Below are 23,461 nucleotides of genomic sequence, written 5' to 3'. Positions count from 1 at the left end.
CTGCAGGCATTTAAGCCCCACCTAAAAAAACTATGTTGCATGCAGTAATATTTCTGATTTTTGTATAACTTGTGGGTTATTGAGCAAAAGCTGCTGCAGCATCTAGATTATTTAATTGTTTTACTTTATTGCAATACAGTATTAATTCTTTAATAGCAGTAGATTGTGTAATATACTCTAAACATGTATCATTTTAGTAATATATTTTGCAGCATCTTTTTACTGTCTCCAGCAACTGCAAAAGGGTTGACATTTCTCAGAGCATATATCTACAATCTATTCTTAGCTTTTCTACCTTCTTTACTCATCTCTCTTCTGCCTCACTCTGCCCTTATACTCTCTCTCATTTTGGAACTATACTAGTCAAAATGTTTTACAAATTATTGTTTGTTGCATGGATATAGAACAGCTTATACATTTCTTTTGTATCGGATTAATCCTCTACTCTTGCATATCCTCATAATCATCTACCGGTGCAAAAGTATACTTATATTGTATGTAGTTGGTGAATGCTTATTGTTTTTGCATGTAATCTAATTGTGTTATGCAATTAAATTGTATCTTACTGTGGAGCTTTTCTCCCCCGGTCTCTTCTGAAAATGAGCCATTAAGCTCAAACAGACTAACCCGGTCAGCAAATGTAAAATAAATAAATAAATTCGCAGATCATATAGTCTGCATTATCTGGAATTATTGGCGTTATAATCCAAACTGTTTGATTTTCAGTAACCATTATGTAGTCATTATTGTATATTGTTGTGATACAGTTTCCTGTACAAGATCAGGCTGCAAAAGGGTTTCTACATGTTAGAACTGTTACTCTGTGTGGCAGTTAGAGAACAGCACTAAAACTCCTGACTTGTTAAGGTTTGGGTTAGGGACATAATAACTCGTCACTGGCAAGACCCCTCTTCCAGTTGTTTTATCTCTTTTACAATATTCAGTATTTCAAATACAGATGCTTTAGACTTTGATTTTTATTTTCTAGTACCTGTTTTTTGTCTGACAACAGAATTAAACCTAACAAGTCTTTAGTATGTCCAGGCAACTCAGATCCTGTGTCCCAGCTCAACAGAATTATTTCCTTAGTTACAGCCATTTGCTCACTCAATATTTCTAGAGTACTCTGTAGGAAAGTTTCTGACAACTCATTACACTCCCAAAAGATATGTTCTCAGTTGCCTCTTTCTTCTCTATCATTCCTCCAATGTTTGATATCTACCTGAGAAAATATTCCTTGAAGTCTGTGTGGGCATAAAAATATCTATGCAAGTACTTCCTAGCAAAATACTAAGCCTTCTGGACTCTGTTGCATACTCAAGAGCCATGCATATGCCTTCCCATTGTTCCCTTGTAAATTGTTTTTCCAGTCTCTCTAACCTCCTCTGGTCGATCCTTATAGTTATTGTGCATTATACAATGACCCCCCATTAATATTCCAAAATGTGCACGCTGATTGGTCAGCATGCACACTGTAAATCAGACTTATACTAATGGAAAAAGGTCCAGTCGTCCTGACTTTTTCCATTAGTATAAGTCTTTTTTTACAGCAACAGAGAATGCAAGATCTCCGTTGCTGTTTAGACACTGTCTCGCTATGTTAAAGGAATTTAACATAGCGAGACAGCTTTAAAAAAAGTAACAGAGATCTTCCTTTCTTCGTTGCTTTTTTTAAAGCTGTCTCTCTATGTTAAATGAGTTTAACATAGCAAGACAGCTTTAAAAAAGCAACGGAGATTCTCCGTTGCTTTTTTTAAAGCTGTCTCGCTATATTAAACTCCTTTAATATAGTGAGACAGTTTGTAAAGAGCAACAGAGATCTTGCTTTCTCTGTTGCTTCCACCCACAGCTCTGATGTACTGCATAAGCATACGCATGCACAGTACATCAGAACTGCCGCAGAATACCAGATAGCTGCGGAAGGGCAGTAAGGAGGCATTATACAGTGCCATTATTTAAGAAAAGTAAGTATTTTTTTCTTAAATAATGTCATTGTATAATAGCAATAACTCACTTCTGGGTGTGGGTAATGCTGGATTTACCCACGGTTGTCTTTGTTTGGCCACTCGGGCTTCACCCTCGTGACCAAACCACACCAACCATGGATAAATCCAGCATTACCCACACCCAGGCGTGGGTTATTGCTATAATAATTGTCCCATTTTAACAGCAGCTTCTGTTCTAGATTCAACTAAAAACTCCACCAGAGTAGGCCTTTCACTTAGGATCCCCCTATCCCTTTCTCTTTGCCTATACCCTGGTATCAATCCCTGACAAAGAAGACAGTCTTTAGCCTGCAGTTCAAACATCTTCTTGGCCTCATCCCACCCTATTACCATCCCCTCTGTAGTTATGTGGTCCTAATACTTTTGTTCTTTTGCCAGGTTTCTCCAGTGATAAAAAAAGCTGTAATCAGTAAAATACTGTTTTCAACAATTCACCTATAGAGTGTTTCATTTGTAAAACTAGTTTATTAATCAGTGCTATTAAACACATTGGGGTTAAACAACATCCTATGAAGCACTATAGGGCTATATTAGCATTTCAATATTCATTTTAATTTCAACTAATTTGTGCTTGAATTCTACTGTAGCTATCACTAACCTGATATGGCACTGTTATTGTGCCTGGCCTCCCATCCTTTTCCTCTCTGTATCATTAAAGCGTTTGTCTTGGTTTGTACCTTACTAAAGATGCATTATCTATCATGTGTAATATCTGTACTTAACAATTTTTAGTTAAACAGAAATAATTTTACAGTAATAATTCTTTCCATTCACAGAAAAAGAGAGCTGCTTTGCCTGTGACACGTTATATTGAATTATTTCTAGTTGCTGATAATGGAAGGGTAAGTACTTATTAGTAAGGGTGGAATATTTTAAAACTTAGAATATCTATTCTGCTACTAATGTTGCAATTTTCCTTACAGTACCTGCTTCTGCAGTCGAATGTGACTGCTGTACAGAATGAAATGGTCCAGCTAGCTAATGCTCTTGATGGGGTATGTAGGTTTTTCCTTTACAAATTTAATGAAGATTCAAAGTGAACATGCAATATGTTTGATTAAGAATTGCTTGCAGTAGTCATGTGTAGTGTTGGGAGTAAATACAAAGCATTCCAACATGTAAATAAACAAATGTCTGAATTCTGATAGGTGTGTTGTAATTTACTATGGTCCCTCCATCTAAATTAACTGGCTCTTGGAATATTATTCTACCAGCTACTGTCATCTATGATCTTCTTTGTTAACTCAATGATATATATTTTCATAGAAATTAATGTACCATGCTATGTTTTCTACTGGCAAATACAGGCGCGCAGTGTTTAACTAACAACCATTTACTTCAGGGTGACCTGAGATGTACATTGTATGGCATTGTATAGCATCTTACCAGAGTGAATTTAAATTGTTTGTGTTTTTTTTTCCTGAATACATGAAGGTCATGTGGCTTACTTGTTCCTGTTTCAAGCTGGCCTCAGGCATGGACATGCACCTGATAGTACTGTAGTGAAAAATAGAAAGTTTTCTTATCTTTGACATTGATAAATACAGATAGCAAGTAATGGTGGAGAGCCAATCCAGTCTGTCAGTTTCCAATCCTAGCATGACCCCATATTGCCTGCTAAATGACACCGTTGTACTTCATTCTCTTCAGAAAACATATTTATGTCTGTAGTACATATTTAACTCCTCCACGTTGTTCAGCTACTTGTCTTTTTCACAGAAACATATCATACTAGAGTGACCCTGTTCAAGCAATACTATATTGCACTATTTCTGAAACACTCCTATTTTCTAAAATTGTTTTTTTTTTTTTTTTTGAAAAACAATGGCCTCCTAGGTTTTGTTGATTCCTCTGATGTATGTGAACCGTTCTAAAATATTTCATCTTTCTTTGATGGTGTAGCTATTGAGAGCCATTCAGTTATTTTCATACATTTTCTGATGTAGTCTGGCCATTTTAATTCTCTTTATCTTGACAATTCACATATTGTCTATGTTTTTGAAGAGATGAGTCTCTCAGACTGCAAAATATACTGCAGGTAAATTTAAACTGGCGGTCCACCTACAGGTTTAATATATTTTTATTTCTACAGGGGATGTCTCTCCCCATCACTTATCCATTATTGCTAATTTTTCACAGCAACTTCATAGCTTTTATACATTATAAAATCTAAATGGGCTTTCCAAATTTTTATTGCAACATCTCTCCTCTTTATTATCACTGCACTTTATTTCCCTTCTCTGTAACAGTGCATTGCTAAGGACACCAGCTATTTTGACACTCAAAGAGTATCAAATTCTATATGTCTGAAACAACTTCTTCAAACAAAGATTCATGTAGTAAATTTACATTTACAATCATGGGAACCCTTATCCCATCCTGCAGTGTCTTTTGCCTGTAAAAGTGTGCCAGTGGTCAAAAAAAGAATTGGAAAGTTCTCCAGCAAATTAAAAGGTATTTCCACAAAACTATAACAGGAATGAGTGCAGGGGTGGGTGAAGGTGAGGCATAGAAAAAAAACTGTGCCCAAGATGTGTCCTTTACCAGTTCTGAAATTGTCCCCATTCCTGTTTGATAGAGTTTAGCCTCATTTGAAGTTGCTAAAGAATATACACTTTAGAGGGGATATTTTGTCCACATAAAGTAGCAAACTGTTATTTACTTGAACCAAAAATGGAGGCCATTGCAAAGTAATCTTAGACCTTTCCAAACTCATCAAATGCAGCAGAACACAGAAGCTGCATCAGTCACTGTTGTTTTTTTCCTTCCTGATGGAATCAGGATGGTCTTTCTTCATCTGAATATGCTTACTAGTATTCTTGGGCTTCCAGTAGTAGAACCAGCAGTATCAGTTTGTGGTGCTACTGTCTGATTTAACAACATCTCCAAGTCTTTTCTGACTACCTGATACCTACCACACCAGGCCTCAGCCTTAGAAGAATGCACATTCATGCTTGTATGCTTGATTCATTTATCAGGTACAGCTGAAAAGAATTTACTATGTAAATATTTCAGAACCGTAATCCCATTTCTGGAATCCTTGCAGTTGGTAGTCATTAGAAAGATGTTGTACCTCTGTCCTTCCAGAAATGTATTTCTGGCAACCTTGTTGGATTATGTAAACTAAGCACCATTCTTCAGTCAGAAAAAAGTCAGGAAAAAGGATAAAGAAACCTTACCTGTATTTCAGTGGCTAGCATTGTAGCCATGTTTAATGGCCAAGTTCTTCTTCTATGTCACAATCCACATGCCTGCTAGTATAGTGAAGGTTCAATATGTCATACTGCATATGAGGAAGATTTAGCAGTACATGAGAACTCTGTGGAACCAGGAGAAAGACTCTCTGGACATGGGAATTCCACTAATTCCCTCAATGGACAATAAGCTTTAATTGTAGATTTCAGCAGCTCAGGCACATTTGGTCATACAGTTTGCACTCATACTTTAGTCAGTTTGATGGCAGATGACCCAGAAACTAGATGGTGGGGCTCACCTGTAGGTGAAGCATCTTAGATGATGCTAGATGTCTTGCTCCCTTTGTATATAATGCTACATGTGTTTTTGGAATGTTGGCAGTAATCATAGCCAAAAGAGCATCCAGTAACTGTTTGGTCCAGGGTGGTGTTCAGGTGATCATGAGCAACACCATACTCAAAGGTTCATAGGCATTCCAAAGCAGTTTAGTCAAAAAATTATGTTCGCCTTGCCAATGCTCACCATCATGCTGTAACCTCCTTCTCAAGAAGGGCAAAGCAGATCAGTGCAGAAGTGATATAGGTATCAATCCAAGTATACAGGCTAGATTTGAAGACTGCTAAGGTGTCCCATTGTTTAACTTGCAGGAGAAGTATTTTTCAGAGATGAAATAGGCACCGGATAATACATTTGGCCCCAAAACAAAATTTATTTATTTGTATGTGAAGATTTAGGTCTCCTCTTTTAGTATCAGTGGAGCTATTTGATTTTCTAAGATGCAGATGATCAAGGAGGACAGAGTCTGTAATGGCTCAGAATATAAGTCACAAATCTCCCAGATATTGAGTAAAGGGGAAATAATTTGAGCCTTTACTGTAGCTCAGGGTCTTTAGACCAGCAATTTTCTTAATTAGAAATCTCAGGGTCCTTTCAAGATACCTAATATGTTTTGATAAGTACATCACAAAAGGGGCATTGTAATAGGTCTTATTAGGGTAGCATATAAGTGTATGGTAACTTCTTTTGACAAGGATGATATGCCTTTGATATTAGTTGTGTTACATAAAATGATTTTCTGACTACTGTAGCTATATTATTATCAAATAAGAGAAAATGATCATGTCAGTCATCAAAATACAGCATACTCAATACTTCTCTGACAATGGATCAGAGAAAATGACACATGATCCAGAAGAACTGCATCACATAATTGGCAAGTAAAGGCAAGAAGAACAACATTTGCTTATAAGAGTAGGTTCCTCCTGTAATTTACAACCCAAGGAAGTAGCCTGCAATGTCATCTAATACTTAATGAAAGGCAGTACACACTTGCAGTAGTAGGGCAGAATAGTCATGGTAATGTGAGAAATAGCACTCTCGCTCAGTCTCTTTATGAGAATGGTACATCATTCAAGAATCTAAAATATTCTGACAGACCAATTATGTGATGCAGTTCTTCTGGATCATGTGTAAGTTAATCTAGAAGTATTTGCTCTTCTTATATCCATGTGGTCAACACGATAGAAAAACCTTTCCAACTCACAGAGTAATACTGAGCTTTGAAACTGTGATGTTGAATACAAGATACTGTCTTGAGGGAATGAACAGGAGATCTCCTTTATATATTCTTTTGTCCATCTGTCTCTTCAAGAGTTCTCCTAAAAGAAAAAAAAAGGTAAGATGAATTCTGCTGTTTCCTTGATGGCCAAGTCAGCCGTGTCTCTTTTTTTCTATTAGAAAGTCTGATCTGATCCTTTTGAATTCCTCTCAATTAAGTTCTCATTACTGAGCAACAAATTAAGGTTCTTCACTCTTACTGTACTAATTGTCATCTGACAGGATGACTGCTGCCATTTTAGAGTGAAATGGGGGTTTGTTTTCCTCCAAGATGGTATGAATTCATCAGAAAGCCAGTAATCTGACCACCAGGAAACCTTAACTGTGAAAAGGGAAAAGTTGTTCTTTAGATTCACGTACTGGAGTTTTCCCCATTGCAAGGTGAACTGTTTTCCTTTCTTAAGTGATCACTTACTGAGCAGCCTGGACCTCTCCTTGTGTTCTATTCACTTATCTTTATTTTCAGCTTATTGTTCTGGCCCACCTATCTTGGAACTTTCAGTGTTAAGCTCTTTCTCAAAGGCACTTTATACCTCCAGCTACCAAAATAAATGCTCCTTTCATTCCAAGATTTAAATTTTTAATGGTGAAATTACTTATGTATATTCTGTTTTCTTGAAGTGACTTAACTGGAAGGAGATTACTGATATTTAATTCTTGCAGAATCATTTCAGAATTAAAAGTATTAATCATTTCATTATATACACTGATACTGATACTCCCAGATATACAGTACTGGCTTAGTATATGTTCTCTTCATTTTGACTTGCAGTTCTGAAGATCTCAGTTATTGTCCCTGGACTTTCAATAGGCACCCAGCAAGATGATATTTCATGTCAATAAAAAAAAAAGAATAGCAGCACAGGACAGAAGCCTAAAGAAAAATCTTTTGTGTAATTATTAAACATTGACAAGGAAAATGAAATGTAATTCTGTGTTATCATACACTATATGGCATTTATAACAGATTACAAGGGCCAATAATAGTTCAGTTTGCTATGGCCCAAGATCTCTTATTTCTGGATTGTTGCCAGTCCTGAAAGAACATGAAGCCACTAAAGCTAAGTGAAAGGGGCATAATGAAATACTTATAAATATATATGTGTGTGTGAAACTGTTTATTATGACAAATAAGGAGACAAGGAGGCCAAAAAAGAAGCCAGAAAAGACCAAACACGGGCAAAAAGACTGATTTCAGCAGGTAAACCATAGCTTCTTCATTTAATCTAACAATGCACTTAGAAACCTTATATATATATATATATATATATATATATATATATATATGTATATATATACACGTATATATAAATGACTAAAATAAAAATGCCACCTTTTTTAAAAGAAGCCAGCTAAAAATGGAACATTACAAAGGGAACACACTTAAAGGAACATAAACCACATTAATTGATTGAGCCCTAGATAAGAAGGTCACCCAGTTGTACAATCCATGTTTTCTATCAGGCAGAATTTTATCAAATCCTATAAATATAGCACCCTTATATGTTAAAGTATGCTTATATAAGGCATTTATCATATGGTTACATTTGATGTCACTTAAATGTTCCGCAATACATTTTCTTAAAGGGTCTTGATGTTTTTCCTACATAAAAGTTATTGCACAAACAAAACACCAGGTAAATAATACCAGAAGTACTGCAAGTAATGAAATGCCTTAAATGGTATTCCTTTCTGGAATTTGCAGTGGAAAACTGCTTAGTTCTAAGAACCTTAGAACAAAACTTGCAATGCCCACATGGGAAGCAACCCACAGCCATGTTACCTAATATAGTGCTCGTAGGCAGCGGTGGTGCAGCAGTTAGCGTTGTCGCCTCACAGCAAGAGGTTCTCCCATTCGATTCTCAGCTGGAGCACCTTCTGTGTAGAGTCTGCATGTCCTCCCCGTGGTCGAGTGACATTAAAGACATGCAGGTAGGCGCGAGCATGAATGGACGTGCCTTCTTTGAAGGTTGAGCGTCGGGCTGGCAACTCAGCATCGTAAAAATCCACTGCCAATCATGAGCGGACCGGAGTTCCACTGTGGCGAGCCCTAACCGGGAAAAGCTGAAAGTCATAAGTGGAAATAACATTGGGGGGAGCTTGACTCCTGATGTGTAAAATCTATCAAAGTTTTGCCCCTATAATAGGAAAATACACAGTGACTGGGTGAAAAGTCAGCCAAATCCATGTTATTACACAAAATGTCCCAATGCTTTATAATATTTATAAATCATCCTGTATTGCTGCCAAAGGTGGAGACCAAAGTGATGTTATATTTTGATATGACATAATGTTGCTGATATTTTAGCAAGATGTTCCTGACTTGAGCATCAGCTTTGGAACGTGCTTTATGGCACATTTCTTACAAGCCCTGACTAGTAAACATTGGCTGAGATCAAAGCCAAAATTGCAATTTTTCAAGTTCCATTTGACAAAGATTGAATGGCTGAAAAATGGACTTAGATATACTAAGCCTGGAATTGCTATTTTCCAAGAATATTCCCTTTTCTCCAAGGCATGGCAATCTTGGAGTTGGTATACATAAGTTTGGGAGGTGTAGAGGCTTGAACCCTGCAAAAAAATAAATTTAAAGTAGAAGGGTAATGTTTGAGATTTTCTCTTCTCTTGGATTTTCTCTCTTTTATTTTTTTTTCAGTCTGTTGGCATTCAAATTTGTGAGTGCCAAATTTTCACTACGGAGGAGCCATGTACAACACCCTCACATCTACTGTGCAAAGTATATAATTAGCTTCAAGTTGTTTATCATCCATTAATTGTAGAAATTCTGCAGAACCTTTCAGCCATGCTCTGATATGGAATAAGAATGAAGGTAGCTGTTCTTTTAAAAAAATCAGAGAAGGTTCAGGAAGTGAACTTCTGCCAGTGACTGTAGATCTCCCAGGTGAGTGTCTACTGTCCGTATGACTGATAAGATATAAAACTGCTGTTTGCCAGGCAAATCCACAGTTAAGTCATGTTGTAGTCTCTTATTAATGATGCCCTCAGAAACAGCCAACTCTAAAAAAAAAAAAAATCTGTTTCTTTTTTAAACTGATTATTTGGATTTCGAAGCATCTTGCAGAAATATCTAGTAGCATGTGGATATTTGGATTTACTGATCATACCTGAATTTTGGTGAAAGTGTTTGTGAGATTTTGTGTGTGTATATGATACAAGGGCCCTCAGGACCCTTCATAATGTTTGTTATGAGTATGACCTTATAGTCTCCCAAGTGAGAGTAGATTATTTTAGATGTTCTACCCTAAGGGAGACGTAGCAAACCAGATTTGCCCTCACTATCTATGTCTCTGACGTAGGTAAACCACTGACTGGCTGCAGTGATTGGCTAGTTAACTAGTTTCATTCTAGGTAATCCAGTATGTAGGGTTTTGTGTGTGTGTGTGTGTGTGTGTGTGTGTGTGTGTGTGTGTGTGTGTGTGTGTGTGTGTGTGTGTGTGTGTGTGTGTGTGTGTGTGTGTGTGTGTGTGTGTGTGTGTGTGTGTGTGTGTGTGTGTGTGTGTGTGTGTGTGTGTGTGTGTGTGTGTGTGTGTGTGTGTGTGTGTGTGTGTGTGTGAGTTTGTTTAGTCAACAGTTCTTCCTGCTTGGAAGGGATGACCTGCACCCATCATCTCATACTCTTTTTACATTAGTGAGGCTTGTAATATACAAGCAAAATATTTTGCTTCCCAATAATGCATTTTTTCAGGCAATGTTTGACCTTTGACCACAACAACCAAGCAAATTTTAATTTGAACAATATTAGGATTGCTCTGATCAGTGCTAGAAGCCCTAACAAAAACTATCAGAGCTTCCAGCCTACCTGATTCTTGAAGGCATCCTCATTTGTGTAGTTACCTAGACAAGTGCATAACCCAACATTGAGTTAGTTTCTGAGCAATGACAACACCCCCTCCTTACTAGGGTTCATAGGTAATTACAAGGCTAACAGCACAAAAGCCTTTACAAGACAGCAAATAATACTCAGGATATGATAATATTACATCTTAATTCCCCTAGTATCAGGGAAGTGGGTGTTTGGGCGTCGGAGCCTTGAGTTATTTTATAGACTGCCTCTGTCCATAATGGACATGGAAAGTACCGTGGGAGTGAATTTATGGTTCCCCATTCATTTATCCAAATTCTTTTTGAAGACAGTGAGAGATGGGCTTTGTTTTACAAAGATGGGAAGTTTATTCCATAGACAAAGTAGCCTTTGGGATATGAATCTGTCTCTCCACCAAGTTCTAATAGAGTCACAAATAAGGTTCAGGTCCATAAAATGTGTAATCCTCCCATCATTTTACTTGCGAATATGTAGCATGTTCATCAGGGCTGGATCAGAGAATGCCTTGGTCAGGCATAAGTCCCCCTCAATAAACAATATGAGCTGGAGTAAAGGGATAGGGCTTTTAGTTGGTCTGCATAAGACATGTGTCTTTCACTTTTTCTTTTTTTTTTTGTGTGTGAAACCTCTGGGGCCACTCCAGTTGGTGTTACTGCCTGGTTAGGTATATGCAGAAGAGACATTGTACTCGATTATGGGCTTGATGAGGGCCAAGTACAATGGTACTATGACTACCTTTGATCTTGATGCCTTGCCTTTACTTATAAGTATCTATCTGGTGGTCAAAGTGTAGGTTACTATCTATCTGTGTTCCTAGGTCCCTCACCACTGGGTCTACGTTTAGGTGTGCACTATTATATAATTTGCAAGGATAATCTATTAACTGATGGGTATGATTACACATTTTTTAGCATTTAGTCTCAAACCATGGTTTTGGCACCAGTTGTTTGTCATTTTTAGGCCTGTCTGTAGGATGTCAGCATCATTTGGGGATTCAGTGATTGCTCACAGCTTATAGTTGTTGGTGAACTTTGTGAGCCAGAGGCACCCAATATTGACCTTCATGTCAGAGAAGTACATACCAAACAGGAGGGGTCCCAACACTAAGCCCTGTGGGACACTGCTAGTAAGAGGTTTCTTTTCAGAAGTGGCTTCATCTAGCCAGACAACATGTGCCCTATCCATGAACCAGTTTGCTATCCATAAAATTATGTAGGGGTTTATGCCTAACTCAGTAATTTTATCTATGATTCTTTAGTGGGGAATTCTGTTGAAAGCTTTGGCCAGGTCTCAATACGTGGTGTGTATTGTTTTATCCTCATCCACATCCCTGGTAAATTTCCTCAAAGAAGTCCACCAGATTGAACAGGCAGGACTTCCCTTTGACAAAGCCAAATTGGATATGGTCCAGTGTTTGAAGATTTCCTATGTCATTATTGATCAGGTCCATGATAATTCTCTCCATAGCCTTTCAGATAAGACTGGTCAAGCTTATGGGTCTATAGTTCCCTGGGTCAATTGATGGGCCCCCCTTGTGCAGAGGGATGTGTGTCGCAGTCCTCCATTCCTCTGGGACAAATCATGTCTGGTGGCTGTGTTTATTGAGGGTTTATAGTAGCCCTGATAGATTCGGCTTTAAGCTATTTAAGAAGCATCCTGGAATGATGTCAGGACCCATGGAGGCTGTGTTTTTGGCTTTAGTGAGCACAGTAAGGACCTGTTCTCTAGTAATGACTGGTAGGAGAATGGTTGCAGACATTTCTTTGGGTTTGGTAGGAGGCGATGGGGGGGGGGGGGGTTGAACTGCATTTGTTGGCCAGCAGGTTTGCTTTAGTTTCAGGCTGGGTGTAAGTGCTACCATTCATGATTAACTCTGCACATTGCTCAGCATGTCTCCTGAGGATATGAACTTATAAAAGTGGTTATCTTTGACATGTGGGGCTATCTTTGCCTCATAGTTTAAATTGGCAAACTAGACCATCTCTCTAATTTGTTTGATTAGACTGGTGAGTGTCTTTTTGCACTGTTTTGTCTGTTCCTTCATGGCATTGGAGAGGATTTTTTTCCCTTTATTGAGTAGCCTATTTATGCAAAGGGGACCACCAAGGTGGTTTGTTTTTGGCAGTAATTTATTTATTTATTTTATTTTATTTTACATTTGTTTACCAGGATAGTCCGACTGGACACAGGTCCATTTACAGCAGAGGCCTGGGGAGAAAAGCTCCACAATTAGATTAACATCAAAATGGTAATATAAGCAATCATATAAGAGTGATAACTGAGGTAAGTACAGACATAAAAAGTCTCATACAATCCAGTCTAAACAATAAACAATACATCACCAGTAACTGAGTACATTTACAAAGATAGAGAGTGTCATACATCAAAGCTTTAACATTGAGTGCGCTAGGATAAAAGAATAAAAAAATCATATGATTAGACATGACATGTTATGCAATTTCAAGTTGAGAGTAAGATACCTAACTGTAACATATATACAGGAGAGATAGCAGGAAGGAAGGTGTACAGTGTGCTGAGATTGTGAGATTCATGTGAAGCATGGACATAGCCATGTAGTCATAAGATGTGATTTGGGAGCATTTTTGAAATGTGTGTTAGTGGGGGCAGAGGCAGAAAAGGGGGAGGTTATTCCAGGATCGCGCTATGGCATGAGAAAAAAAGAGCTTTCCCCGAGTTGTTGTTAGCTTTAGAGATGCAGAGGAGGGATTTCTCAGTAGATCGGAGAGGATGATTAGTTCTGTATGGAGACAGTAACTGGCTTAGTGCTGTTTTTTTTCAGGATGTCTAACAATATTAAAGCAATGACTAGCTGGTGTTAATTGAGTAGCTGGGGAAGTTCTAACCATCTTAGTTCCCTTAGAGATTGCTATTGATGGGTTCTGAAAGTGCAGTTGTTAGCAAACTTGGCAATTTTATTGTAACATGATTCAAGTTTGGAGAGATCAGGTTTTCTGACTTGGGTAAGAATTGGTGCGGCATACATTAGTGTGGAGAGTAGATGGGTTTAGGCTAGAGTGATCCGTGCCTATTCTGAGAGGAATTGTTTATGCCTATATAGGGTTCCCATTTTTTTGGAGGCCTTTTTTATGGTTTGTGAGATATGGACATCGAAGAGTAGGTTATTGTAAATTTCTACACCGAGGAGTTTGGTATGGTCAGAGGGAGATATGACAGTACCATTTTTGGAAGAGATTGAAAATGATAGGGGGGTAGGTATAGATTTGTTGGGGGTAAAAAGTAGCAATTTTGTCTTATTGGGGTTTAGGATTAGTTGGATATCAATAACCTAACTTTCTACAGAACTGAATGATTCTTGTGTGAATTACAGAATAGAAAGTGATGGAGCAGAGGAGATAAGAGTCAAATCATCGGCATAATGTATAAGGGAGGCATGCTGGGTGAAGGTGTGTAGATTGTTGGCAAAGATGGAGAAGAGTAGTGGGCCTAAAATCGAGCCTTGTGGTATGCCTATCGTAGTTGGGAGCAAAGGAGATTGTATGCCTTGCCATTGACCTGATCGCTGTCTATGTGACAGATAGCTTTTAAACCAGGCAATAGTGGAAGGGGCAAAGGATAGGGAGGCCAGAGAGTCTAGAAGTTTGGAGTGGGAGACCATATCACATGCTTCTGAGAGATCTAAAAATATTGCAGAAAGGTTAAAATTATTTTGATATTATCAAAAGTGTTTCTATTTTAATAAATCCAGTATAATCTTTATCAAATAAATGTGGAAGAAACAGTTGAATTCAATTTGCTATAATGGACATAAATCATTTATAACCAATGTTTAACAAAGAAATAGGTGTATTAGATATGCATTCAATTGGGTCTTTATCAGATTTAAGGATGGGAGAAAATAGTGTATACTTTCACGGAGGAAGAGTCATTGTTAAATCTTTAGCTAATTGAAAAGTGTGTAATAAAATAATACATTTTTGGGCATCAATTTATATAATTCAGAAATTATCCCACCATTGCCAGGGGATTTATTAGATTTTAATTTATGCATTTAATTAGTAAGTTCAATCATTGTTATGGGTTTGTTTACTATTTCTAGATGAAACTCTGTCAATCTGTTTTAGTGTATTTTTAGTAAATGTTTTTATTGTTTTTGAATCCATTGCTGGATTAATTTAATTAATTTTTAAATAATATGTTCTAAACTCATCAAGTATATTTTCTATTGCCATAACTTTATTTCTTTTTGCTTTCACTATAGAGTTCTTTAATATGATTTGATTTTATCATTTTAGTTCTAGAAGCTATTCTGTGTAAGTTTTTTGGATTTACTGAATAGTTAGTTAACTTATTCTGTCCCGTGTTTATTTTGATTTATTATTTAATATTTCTAAGCATTTGTTTTGTAATTTGTTTATTTTTTCCAAAAAAGGCCTTATTATTATTTTGATATTGTAATTTTAATTTATCAATTTTATCTTGTAATTCTTTTAGGTCCTTATCCCATTGTCTCCTTTTTTAACAATACCAATTTATAATTCTTCCATAAAGATAAGATTTAAGGGCATCCAATATATAGATGTGTGATATATCCTTTGTGTTATTGAATTCTAGGTATAATTGTATTTCTTTGTCAAAAAAAATCTTTAAACTCCTTTGTGTTTGTAATGTATACTGCAATTATTTTAAAATGAGTAAGATTATTATACAACAGGAACAAATAAAAGGTTATAGAGTTATGAACTGAAACTAAGCAAGAGATTATTTTAACTTCTAAATATGTAATTAAATCATTTAATATAGATACTCTACCAATTAATGATTGTGTACCATGTCTACTTGATGAAGGAGTATAATGTAAAGAGTCTTTAACTAGATATCCTTTAAAGTCTTTAATATTAAGCATATTGACAACATTAATTTACATTTACTCTTTGTGTTAGTATCACTTTCTTGTAGTATACAGTTGAAAATTCCAGCTATGAGTAAGGAACCTTTGGAAAACTGACAAATCTGATCTAAGTGAATATTAGCCATTTTAGCACTTAAAGCAGGGAGCCAATATATATTCACTAACATATAAATATTCTTATTGATTAAAATATTTACTAAACAAAGCATTCCCTTATCATCATTATAGAAATTTAATATGTGAGGTGCATTTAATGAATTGTTCCATAGTATAGCTACCCCTCTTCTTTTTTGGTTAAAATCAGATCTGATACTGTATATTGTTTGTTATTTAACCTATCTATATCTTTTGTTAAAAGACGTGTTTCTTGAATAAATACAACATGTGGAGAAAAAAGGCTCAGATATTTGTAAAAGCTAGCTCTCTTACAACGACTATTCAGTCCATTTATACTAATTGATAAAAACTTTAAAATTTTCATCTATTAAAGTCTGAATTTAATTTATGTAAGATTTTCCATAACGTAATAAATAATCTTACAAGAACTACTGAGATAACTCATGTGAATTATTAATAAAAGAGTATTTTAGGGTAAAAGATAGTAAAAACTTGTTTATTTGTAGGCATCAAGCCAAAAACACTTAAGCTAAGAACTATACCATGAAAACATTTTAAACACCCAACCTCTCATGGAGTAAATAACTCTAGACCTAGACAAAGGGTCTGTTTAAGTCTCACTATCTGAGAATCAGAATAGGTTCAACCCTACTGTTCATAATCAATAATTTGTATAAAATTATAATAAAGAATGTCTGATAGCAATATGAATATGATTAACTCTCTTCAGTTTTCCCCCTTTAAGATTTAGTAAAATTATACAAAAAGACTATAAATATATCAGAGGCAAATGTACATATAAAAATGAGTATTAATCATATAATATATTCTTTAAAGAAAATATTTAGTATTGATATATTGTTATATATAACATCACAGATAGTCTAACTCTAATAGATCAAAACATGAATACCAAATACATTTTCATTAACCAGTTAAGTATCATATAAAGAGTCTAAACTACTTAAAAAATTTAATTATATAATTTGTTAGGTAAGTTAAAGATGTTTTATTGCTATTACAGTGTCTTTAAAACATCTTAAGTCTTAAAAAGGGGATTAGTTGCCAAGTGTGACTTTGACTGAACTATTGAGAAAAATGTAACTCTGCTATTATTATATATTATTATTTTCACAAGCATTTCATTTCATATATTAAAAAGTTCCATATACATGTTATACATATCTTGTTGATAGCTTGTTAAATGAATGATGTAATGTGCCACTGAGACAAAATATAAGAAAATCTGATTTTCTAGAGATAAATTATTTCCCTAAGTACCAAGAGTCTTCCAACTCCAACCTTTTCTACAAGTTTAAGGTCAAATAGCTCATTAATGATCTTGAGCAACAAAAACACAATGGAGCCATCAACATAAATTTGAAACCTCTGAAGATAATTTTATATTTCAATTAAATGATCCTATATAATTGAGAGGCATGTAGTGCCATAAAGTGGTGAATAACATGTATTTACTTAATGATCATATGCATATTTCCTCATACTCAACTCAAGTAAAGCTACCTTTAAGATTCATAAGTAGGGTACTGGACCCTCAATGGTATGTCCCAGTCAAAAGTGTTGAGTAGCTCCATAGCCTTATTAATTTCCTGACATAAGACAATATGTCTTTTTAAGAGGGTGTTTATCTTATCCCTTGTTGTATGTCCCTTCTTATACTGATATAAAAGAATCATCATAGGTGACCATGGCTTTAAGGGATAAAACCCCAGCCTAGCTCATATGTTGTGGAGTTTAACTTCTGACTTTCATTTGATGTAAACAAAATAAACAGCCAAAGTGTTATAGTTATATTTCCATTACATTATACCAGGATTATCAACATTAGCCATTGCAATCACACTGACCTCAACAAAACTATTATTTTGTTGATATCTTGTAAACATTGTGTATTATTTTCTTATGTATATTCTTAAACTTCCTTGTTAACAAGTTAAGTGGACTGCAAAATTTAGTGTCAATAGCCTTACGATTTCTAGAAAGCAGTACACCACTGTGAGGCTGTGAGGCTCATAATCCAAGCTCTAGGCAGATTTAACCATCTCACCTTTACTTCCCAACAGATTTATCTTTGATGAAATGTAATAGTATAATTCAAAAAGATATATGCATGTTCTAATCAAACTAACATTTATATTTAAATGGCACTGTATATCAAACTGAAGTAGTAAAACCTATAACTTGTCATTGTACTTTACAATACTAAGCTCATGAGTAGAAACATACAATTACTTTCTTAAAGTGTTAGTGATGCATTGATATTGCTAATTTCTTTATTACCTAAAGCAGTGGGAAGAACATAATATATATTTTCATTACTTAATACTGAAGAAAAAAATCATACATTTTCAAAAAAGCATGGAGAGATCAATGCACATAATCCTATGAGACTCTGGCAGAACAATAACAAGATTTAAAAAATTTAAATGAGCAAACTAGTACTATTGAAATATTGCCCCTCCCCTTATTAAACTCAAAACCAGTCAGATAAAGCCATAAGTTAAATATAACAAAATCTATTATACAAATTTCTGTCCCTCCAGACTCCTCTTAAAACCCACACTCTGTGGTTGATTGGTTTGGGTTGTGCTGTAGATTAACTTAACATTATAATTAATTTATCATCTTGACTTATAATTAAATATTGTTTACTGAGAAGACGAGCTTGCAATTAAGCAGGAAATATGGACTCTTACAGTACTTAAGAAGCTATCTGATATTCATTTACCTGAGTTATTGACAAGGCTTTACTCCTTTATATGTCATATTAGAAAGGTCAAGCAGCTGAACATCACATATTAATAGCTGCAGATTAGTGAGTTAATAACAAAGGAATTATGTATTAAATGGAAAATAATAGTTCATCTCAAAGAGAAGACACTTGCTTAAAATACTCAGTTACTGCAAATACACACGAGATAATTCTGATACAAATTCCCACTCCTCACAATATTACTAATTTATGGGAAGTTTTGTATTTTTCTTCAGTACTTTTGAAGAAAAAATTGAGTTTTTAATATGTAAGTTCATTAGTAGCATAGTTATTATTGCAACTAAGAAAACTCAAAACCAAAGAAAATCAGGATAGGAGAAGCTAAAAAAGCTTAAATAAAGCTTTATTCCTTTTCTTACAGTTGATAAAACCACACACCATGAACAGTTATGAAAAAACAATACAAAGAAATTTATGTTGAATTCCCATGGACAAGAAAGCGGATACAACACAAAAGGGGAGCTATTCCTACTAGATAGCAAATCTTACTTCATTTTCCACTATTGAGGTTATAGGGAATAAGAATACCCTTGATGGGTTTACTATTTACAATTTCAGTGACATAGCTCTGGGTATTGAGCATTTTTGGTTACTTGAGAAGGGTTTTAAATTTATTCCCTTTACCAAAGGGAATTCTGTTCAAACATTATTGGACATAAAATTATTTCTTAGAAAAATGAATTTGGAACTTTTGTTTCCTAAGGAAGATATAAGTAACTCTGTAGATAGAAATGTTAATAATGTTGAGAAGAATAAACTTGTTAAAAGGTCTATTTTTAACCCCCCTATCCATGTACAATTAAAAAAAATTGAAAATATCATGGAAAGGGAAATTAGGGGGATTGAAAAGGGAATGAGATATTATAAGAATTTGAACATTCAAGAATATAAAGGATTGGAAGACCTAAAAAACAATAATGAAATTAGAGTGATGAGTAATGGATGTGATAATATATGAAGGAAAAATGAATGAAATTCTTAGAAATGAAATTAAATATAGACAGGTTTCCAGGGATGAGATAGATTTGGCTCACAAGAAAATAGATATCATGTTGGAAGATATGATGAATGAAAATATTATTGGTATAAAAATTTTTTCTTTTTTGAAGGTAGAAAAAAATACCTGTCATATTAACTAAATATGTAGATGTTAAAATAAAACATATATGGATCCAAAAGAAAGCAATACTTAAGGATTCCTGGGATCTACTGAGAGTATTAGGTCCTGATTTATATTCAGAAGATATAATATTTGTAACTATAGATATTATTGATTTATTTGGGTCTATACCCTATGAAGCTGGTATTAGAATGTTTGAGGAAGAAGTATTTATGGACCGTAGTCTGACATTAGAAGATAAAGTAGTGTGCACAGGCCTAATGGACCTTGTGCTGAAAAATAATTTTCTTACCCACAATGGGGAATATTTTCAGCAGTTACAAGGCTAATGTAGTCCTTGCAAATTGGGAGGAAAAATACATCTTGAAATCAGAATAAAGTTATATAAAAGGTTCCTAGATGACATAATAATATTTTGGATTGGGAGCCATGAAAGGTTGGAAGAATTTATCAAATATATGGGGAAAACTACGAATTTTCTTAAATTTACATTTAATTATTCAGAGAATAACATTCAATATCTCGATGTGGAGATTTCAAAAGGAAATAAGACTTTTGAAATGGGAGTTTACAGGAAACCCACATATGTAAATTCATTTTTACATTTTAAAAGTGCACATCCAATATATTGTAAAAAAAACCTAGTGAAAGGGCAGTTTGTGGATGACAAGTACCAATGAAAAATTTATAAAAGAATGTGATTTGCTGGAGAAAATGTTCCTTGAAAGGGAATATCCTGAAAGATTTGTCAAAAATCTAAGAAGGGAAGTGGAAAGAGGAAGAAGGGATAGATTTAGACCTATACTTGGGGAAGAAGAAAATGAAGTAGAAGAAGAAAAAAATGTGAATGTTAGGAAGGTAGGCAAAGAGAAGGGAATAGGTGACAATTTCCAGCAATCACTTATTCTTGAATATAATGCATTAAATAAGAATACAAAAATTGTGTTTCAAAAAGAATGGGAAAGATTCAGGGCTCTTACGGACCTGGAAGGGATACCCCAAAAAACACCTAGAATTGTTTTTAAGAATTCCATTAATATAAAAGGAATGTTAGAGACAAACAACAATACACATAAAGAAGGGGATAAAGATGTTCAAGGAAAAATAGGAACTTTTAGATGTGGGAAATGCAGACAATGTGAGTATATTATTAATAAAGAAAAGATATACCTGGAATGTAGAGAAAGATGGTTAACCAGTAAGGGGTACCATAATTGTGAATCTAAGGGTCTGGTTTACCTGGCTATATGTGGAAAATGTTTTTCCTTTTATGTGGGAAAAACGGAAAGAACTTTAAAGAAGAGAATATACGAACACATGTATGAAATAAAAAAGAAAAAATAAACTAATGCACTTTATAGACATTCCAAAACATGTGTAGATTTTAAATTTAATTTCTTTGTTTTAGATCAAATAAGATTGGATAATAGAGGGGGTCCCTGGGAAGAGGTTATAGGGTATAGGGAATTATGGTGGCAATTAGCCCTAGAAGCAAATAAAACCCCTGGTTTAAATGAATACATATCGATTTTACCTTTACTTAAACTAAGAGCTGCTAGAATATGAATTAAAAGAGTGTAATGTTTACACTACACCAGAAGTGACAATTGTTAAAGAAATGATAGAAAATTTCCTCATATTAAATTGAATGCATCAGCTATGTATAATAAAAGTTAATAAATATTTTTAAATATTTTTAATATGTTTAATGTTTTAAACATATACTTTCTGTTTCATGGTTTTTAACATCTAAACATAAGAAAAAAATTTAGTCTGAAAATTAACATAAAAATATATTCAACAAAGTCATAAGGAATATTTTTTAAAAATTAATGAGACAAAGCATTTGATTTGATTATTTAAATTGCTTTGGGATGATTTGATTCAGTGTGGTTTTATTGATTGTATATAATGTTAATTAAAAGTACTGTATCTGATGAAGTCCATTCAGTCATTTTCATAACTGTTTGTGGTGTGTGTTTTATGGCTGTAGTGCATCAGTGCAGTAGTCATTCAGTATTACAGTGTTTCATTATTGTAGTGCTCCAGTATTATAGTGATTCAGGATTGTAGTGCTTCAGTACTGTAGTCATTCAGTGCTGTAGTGTTTCAATATTGTAGTACTTCAGTGGTACAGTGCTTCAGTGTTATAATCGTTTAGTACAGTACTCATTCATTACTATGTTGCTTTAGTGGCATAGGAATTCAGTGCTGTAGTGTTTCACTATTATAGTACTTCAGTGCTGTAGTGCTTAAGTACTGTAATGCTTTTATATAGTACTCATTCATTACTGCGGTGCTTTAGTGTTGTTGTGTTTCAGTACTGTAGTGATTCAGTGCTACATGGTTTCAGCATTTTAGTACTTCAGTGCTTCAGTAATGTAATGCTGTAGTGCAGTAATGATTCATTATGATGGTACTTTTGTGCTGTAGTGCTTAATAACTGTAGAGTTTCAGTATTGTAGCACTTAGGTGCTGCATGGCTTCAGTCCTGTAACTTAGTATAGTACTCATTCATTACTATGGTGCTTTAGTGCTGAATTGCTTCAGTACTGTCATGATTTAGTGCTGTAGTGTTTCAGTATTGTAGTACTTCAGTGCTACAGTGATTCAGTGCTGTAATGCTTTATTATAATACTAATTCATTATTATAGTGGTTTAGTGCAGTACTGTTTCAATATTGTAATTCTTCAGTGCTGCATTGATTCCATGCTGTAATGCTTTATTATACTACTCATTCATTATTATTGTGATTTAGTGCAGTACTGTTTCAATACTGTAGTACTTCAGTACTGCCAGTGCTTCAGTACTGTGGTGGTCCATCCTCAGTTCCTTCTCTTACATGCTACCTGTTATGTCATTTTGCCCTCATAGTCTGGAAATTTTGACCACAAACCTCTTTGAGCAACATTTTCATTTGTGCGGTCTAATGTAATCATTAGCAATGATGGTGTGAAGCAATTTTCTCCTATAGTTGATGAAGGAGGCTCAGCTGCTTTTGTATTAAACACAACCTTTTGTCTTTTCCTCACTCATCTTCCTCAGGTGGTTACTTCCCTAGAATTGCACTTTAATGTACATTTCAATTTACTGTATCCTCAAAGGATGTCAGCAAATACCCCATAAACACTTCAGCTTGTTCACATCTTGCTTGCCCTGATTTGTGCAGTCTTCGTAACAGATGATAATAACCACAGTTAAAAAAATATCCAAATTATTTGGGCTTTGACTGAATACCATAGAATTCAAAAACTTTTGTTTTAAATGTATATCCTGGAAGCTATGTTTCATTATGTGTATACGCTTCAAGGCATAGAACAGACCTAACACTGACATTTATTTACATCTGTGTACAGTCTTGACTTATAAGCAGTGTGGCAGCAATGATTCACTGAGATCGATTTTCTAAGTATTCTTACATTGTCAGAGAACATCAGGTTTTACACTTTTTGTCAAAGGGTTACAGGTTCTTGTCTGCTTCTCTTCAGCTGGTAACAGTCCTTGTTTAGAAAGCACTCGTTGTATGAGTGTGCACATATACAGCCTTGCTATATTTATACTAGGGCAACTTGACTGGTGTTAACAAATGCTTAAAAAGTTATTGCATGTTGAATTGAACTATGCTACATAAACATTATTTGTCAAAACATGTCAGCATAGTAGCACTGGTGTTATCAGTGGTGGCTCACATTTCTCAGTTTGCTGGTTAATTTCTGGGTTAATGTGTATTCTGTTTGAAATCTGCATGCCCTCCCTTTATCCCTGTGAGTTTTTACATGGTACTTCAGTTTCATTCCACATCTCATATACATTCTGTTAGATGAGTTGTCAAGTCTCATGACTGCTCATAAGTATGTATGCAGTACGTGAGTGTGTG

General features: G+C 34.9%; 1 protein-coding gene across 1 annotated transcript in view; it reads left to right on the top strand.

Moving 5' to 3' along the window:
• The window catches only part of LOC122788965 (disintegrin and metalloproteinase domain-containing protein 9-like), a 1,117,261-nt gene that overhangs the window by 601,921 nt on the left and 491,879 nt on the right, over positions 1–23,461 (top strand). The window contains exons 7-8 of the mRNA XM_044056033.1: positions 2,783–2,848; positions 2,930–3,001. Of these exons, the coding sequence (XP_043911968.1) occupies positions 2,783–2,848; positions 2,930–3,001 (138 nt within the window). The remainder of the gene's footprint in view (positions 1–2,782; positions 2,849–2,929; positions 3,002–23,461) is intronic.

The sequence above is a fragment of the Protopterus annectens genome, chromosome 14.part0, assembly GCF_019279795.1.
Source record: "Protopterus annectens isolate FY-2018-M chromosome 14.part0, PAN1.0, whole genome shotgun sequence".
NCBI classification, from domain to species: Eukaryota; Metazoa; Chordata; order Ceratodontiformes; family Protopteridae; genus Protopterus; species Protopterus annectens.
The sequence above is the reverse complement of the archived record's forward strand: the minus strand, read 5'-3'. Positions and strand labels throughout refer to the sequence as shown.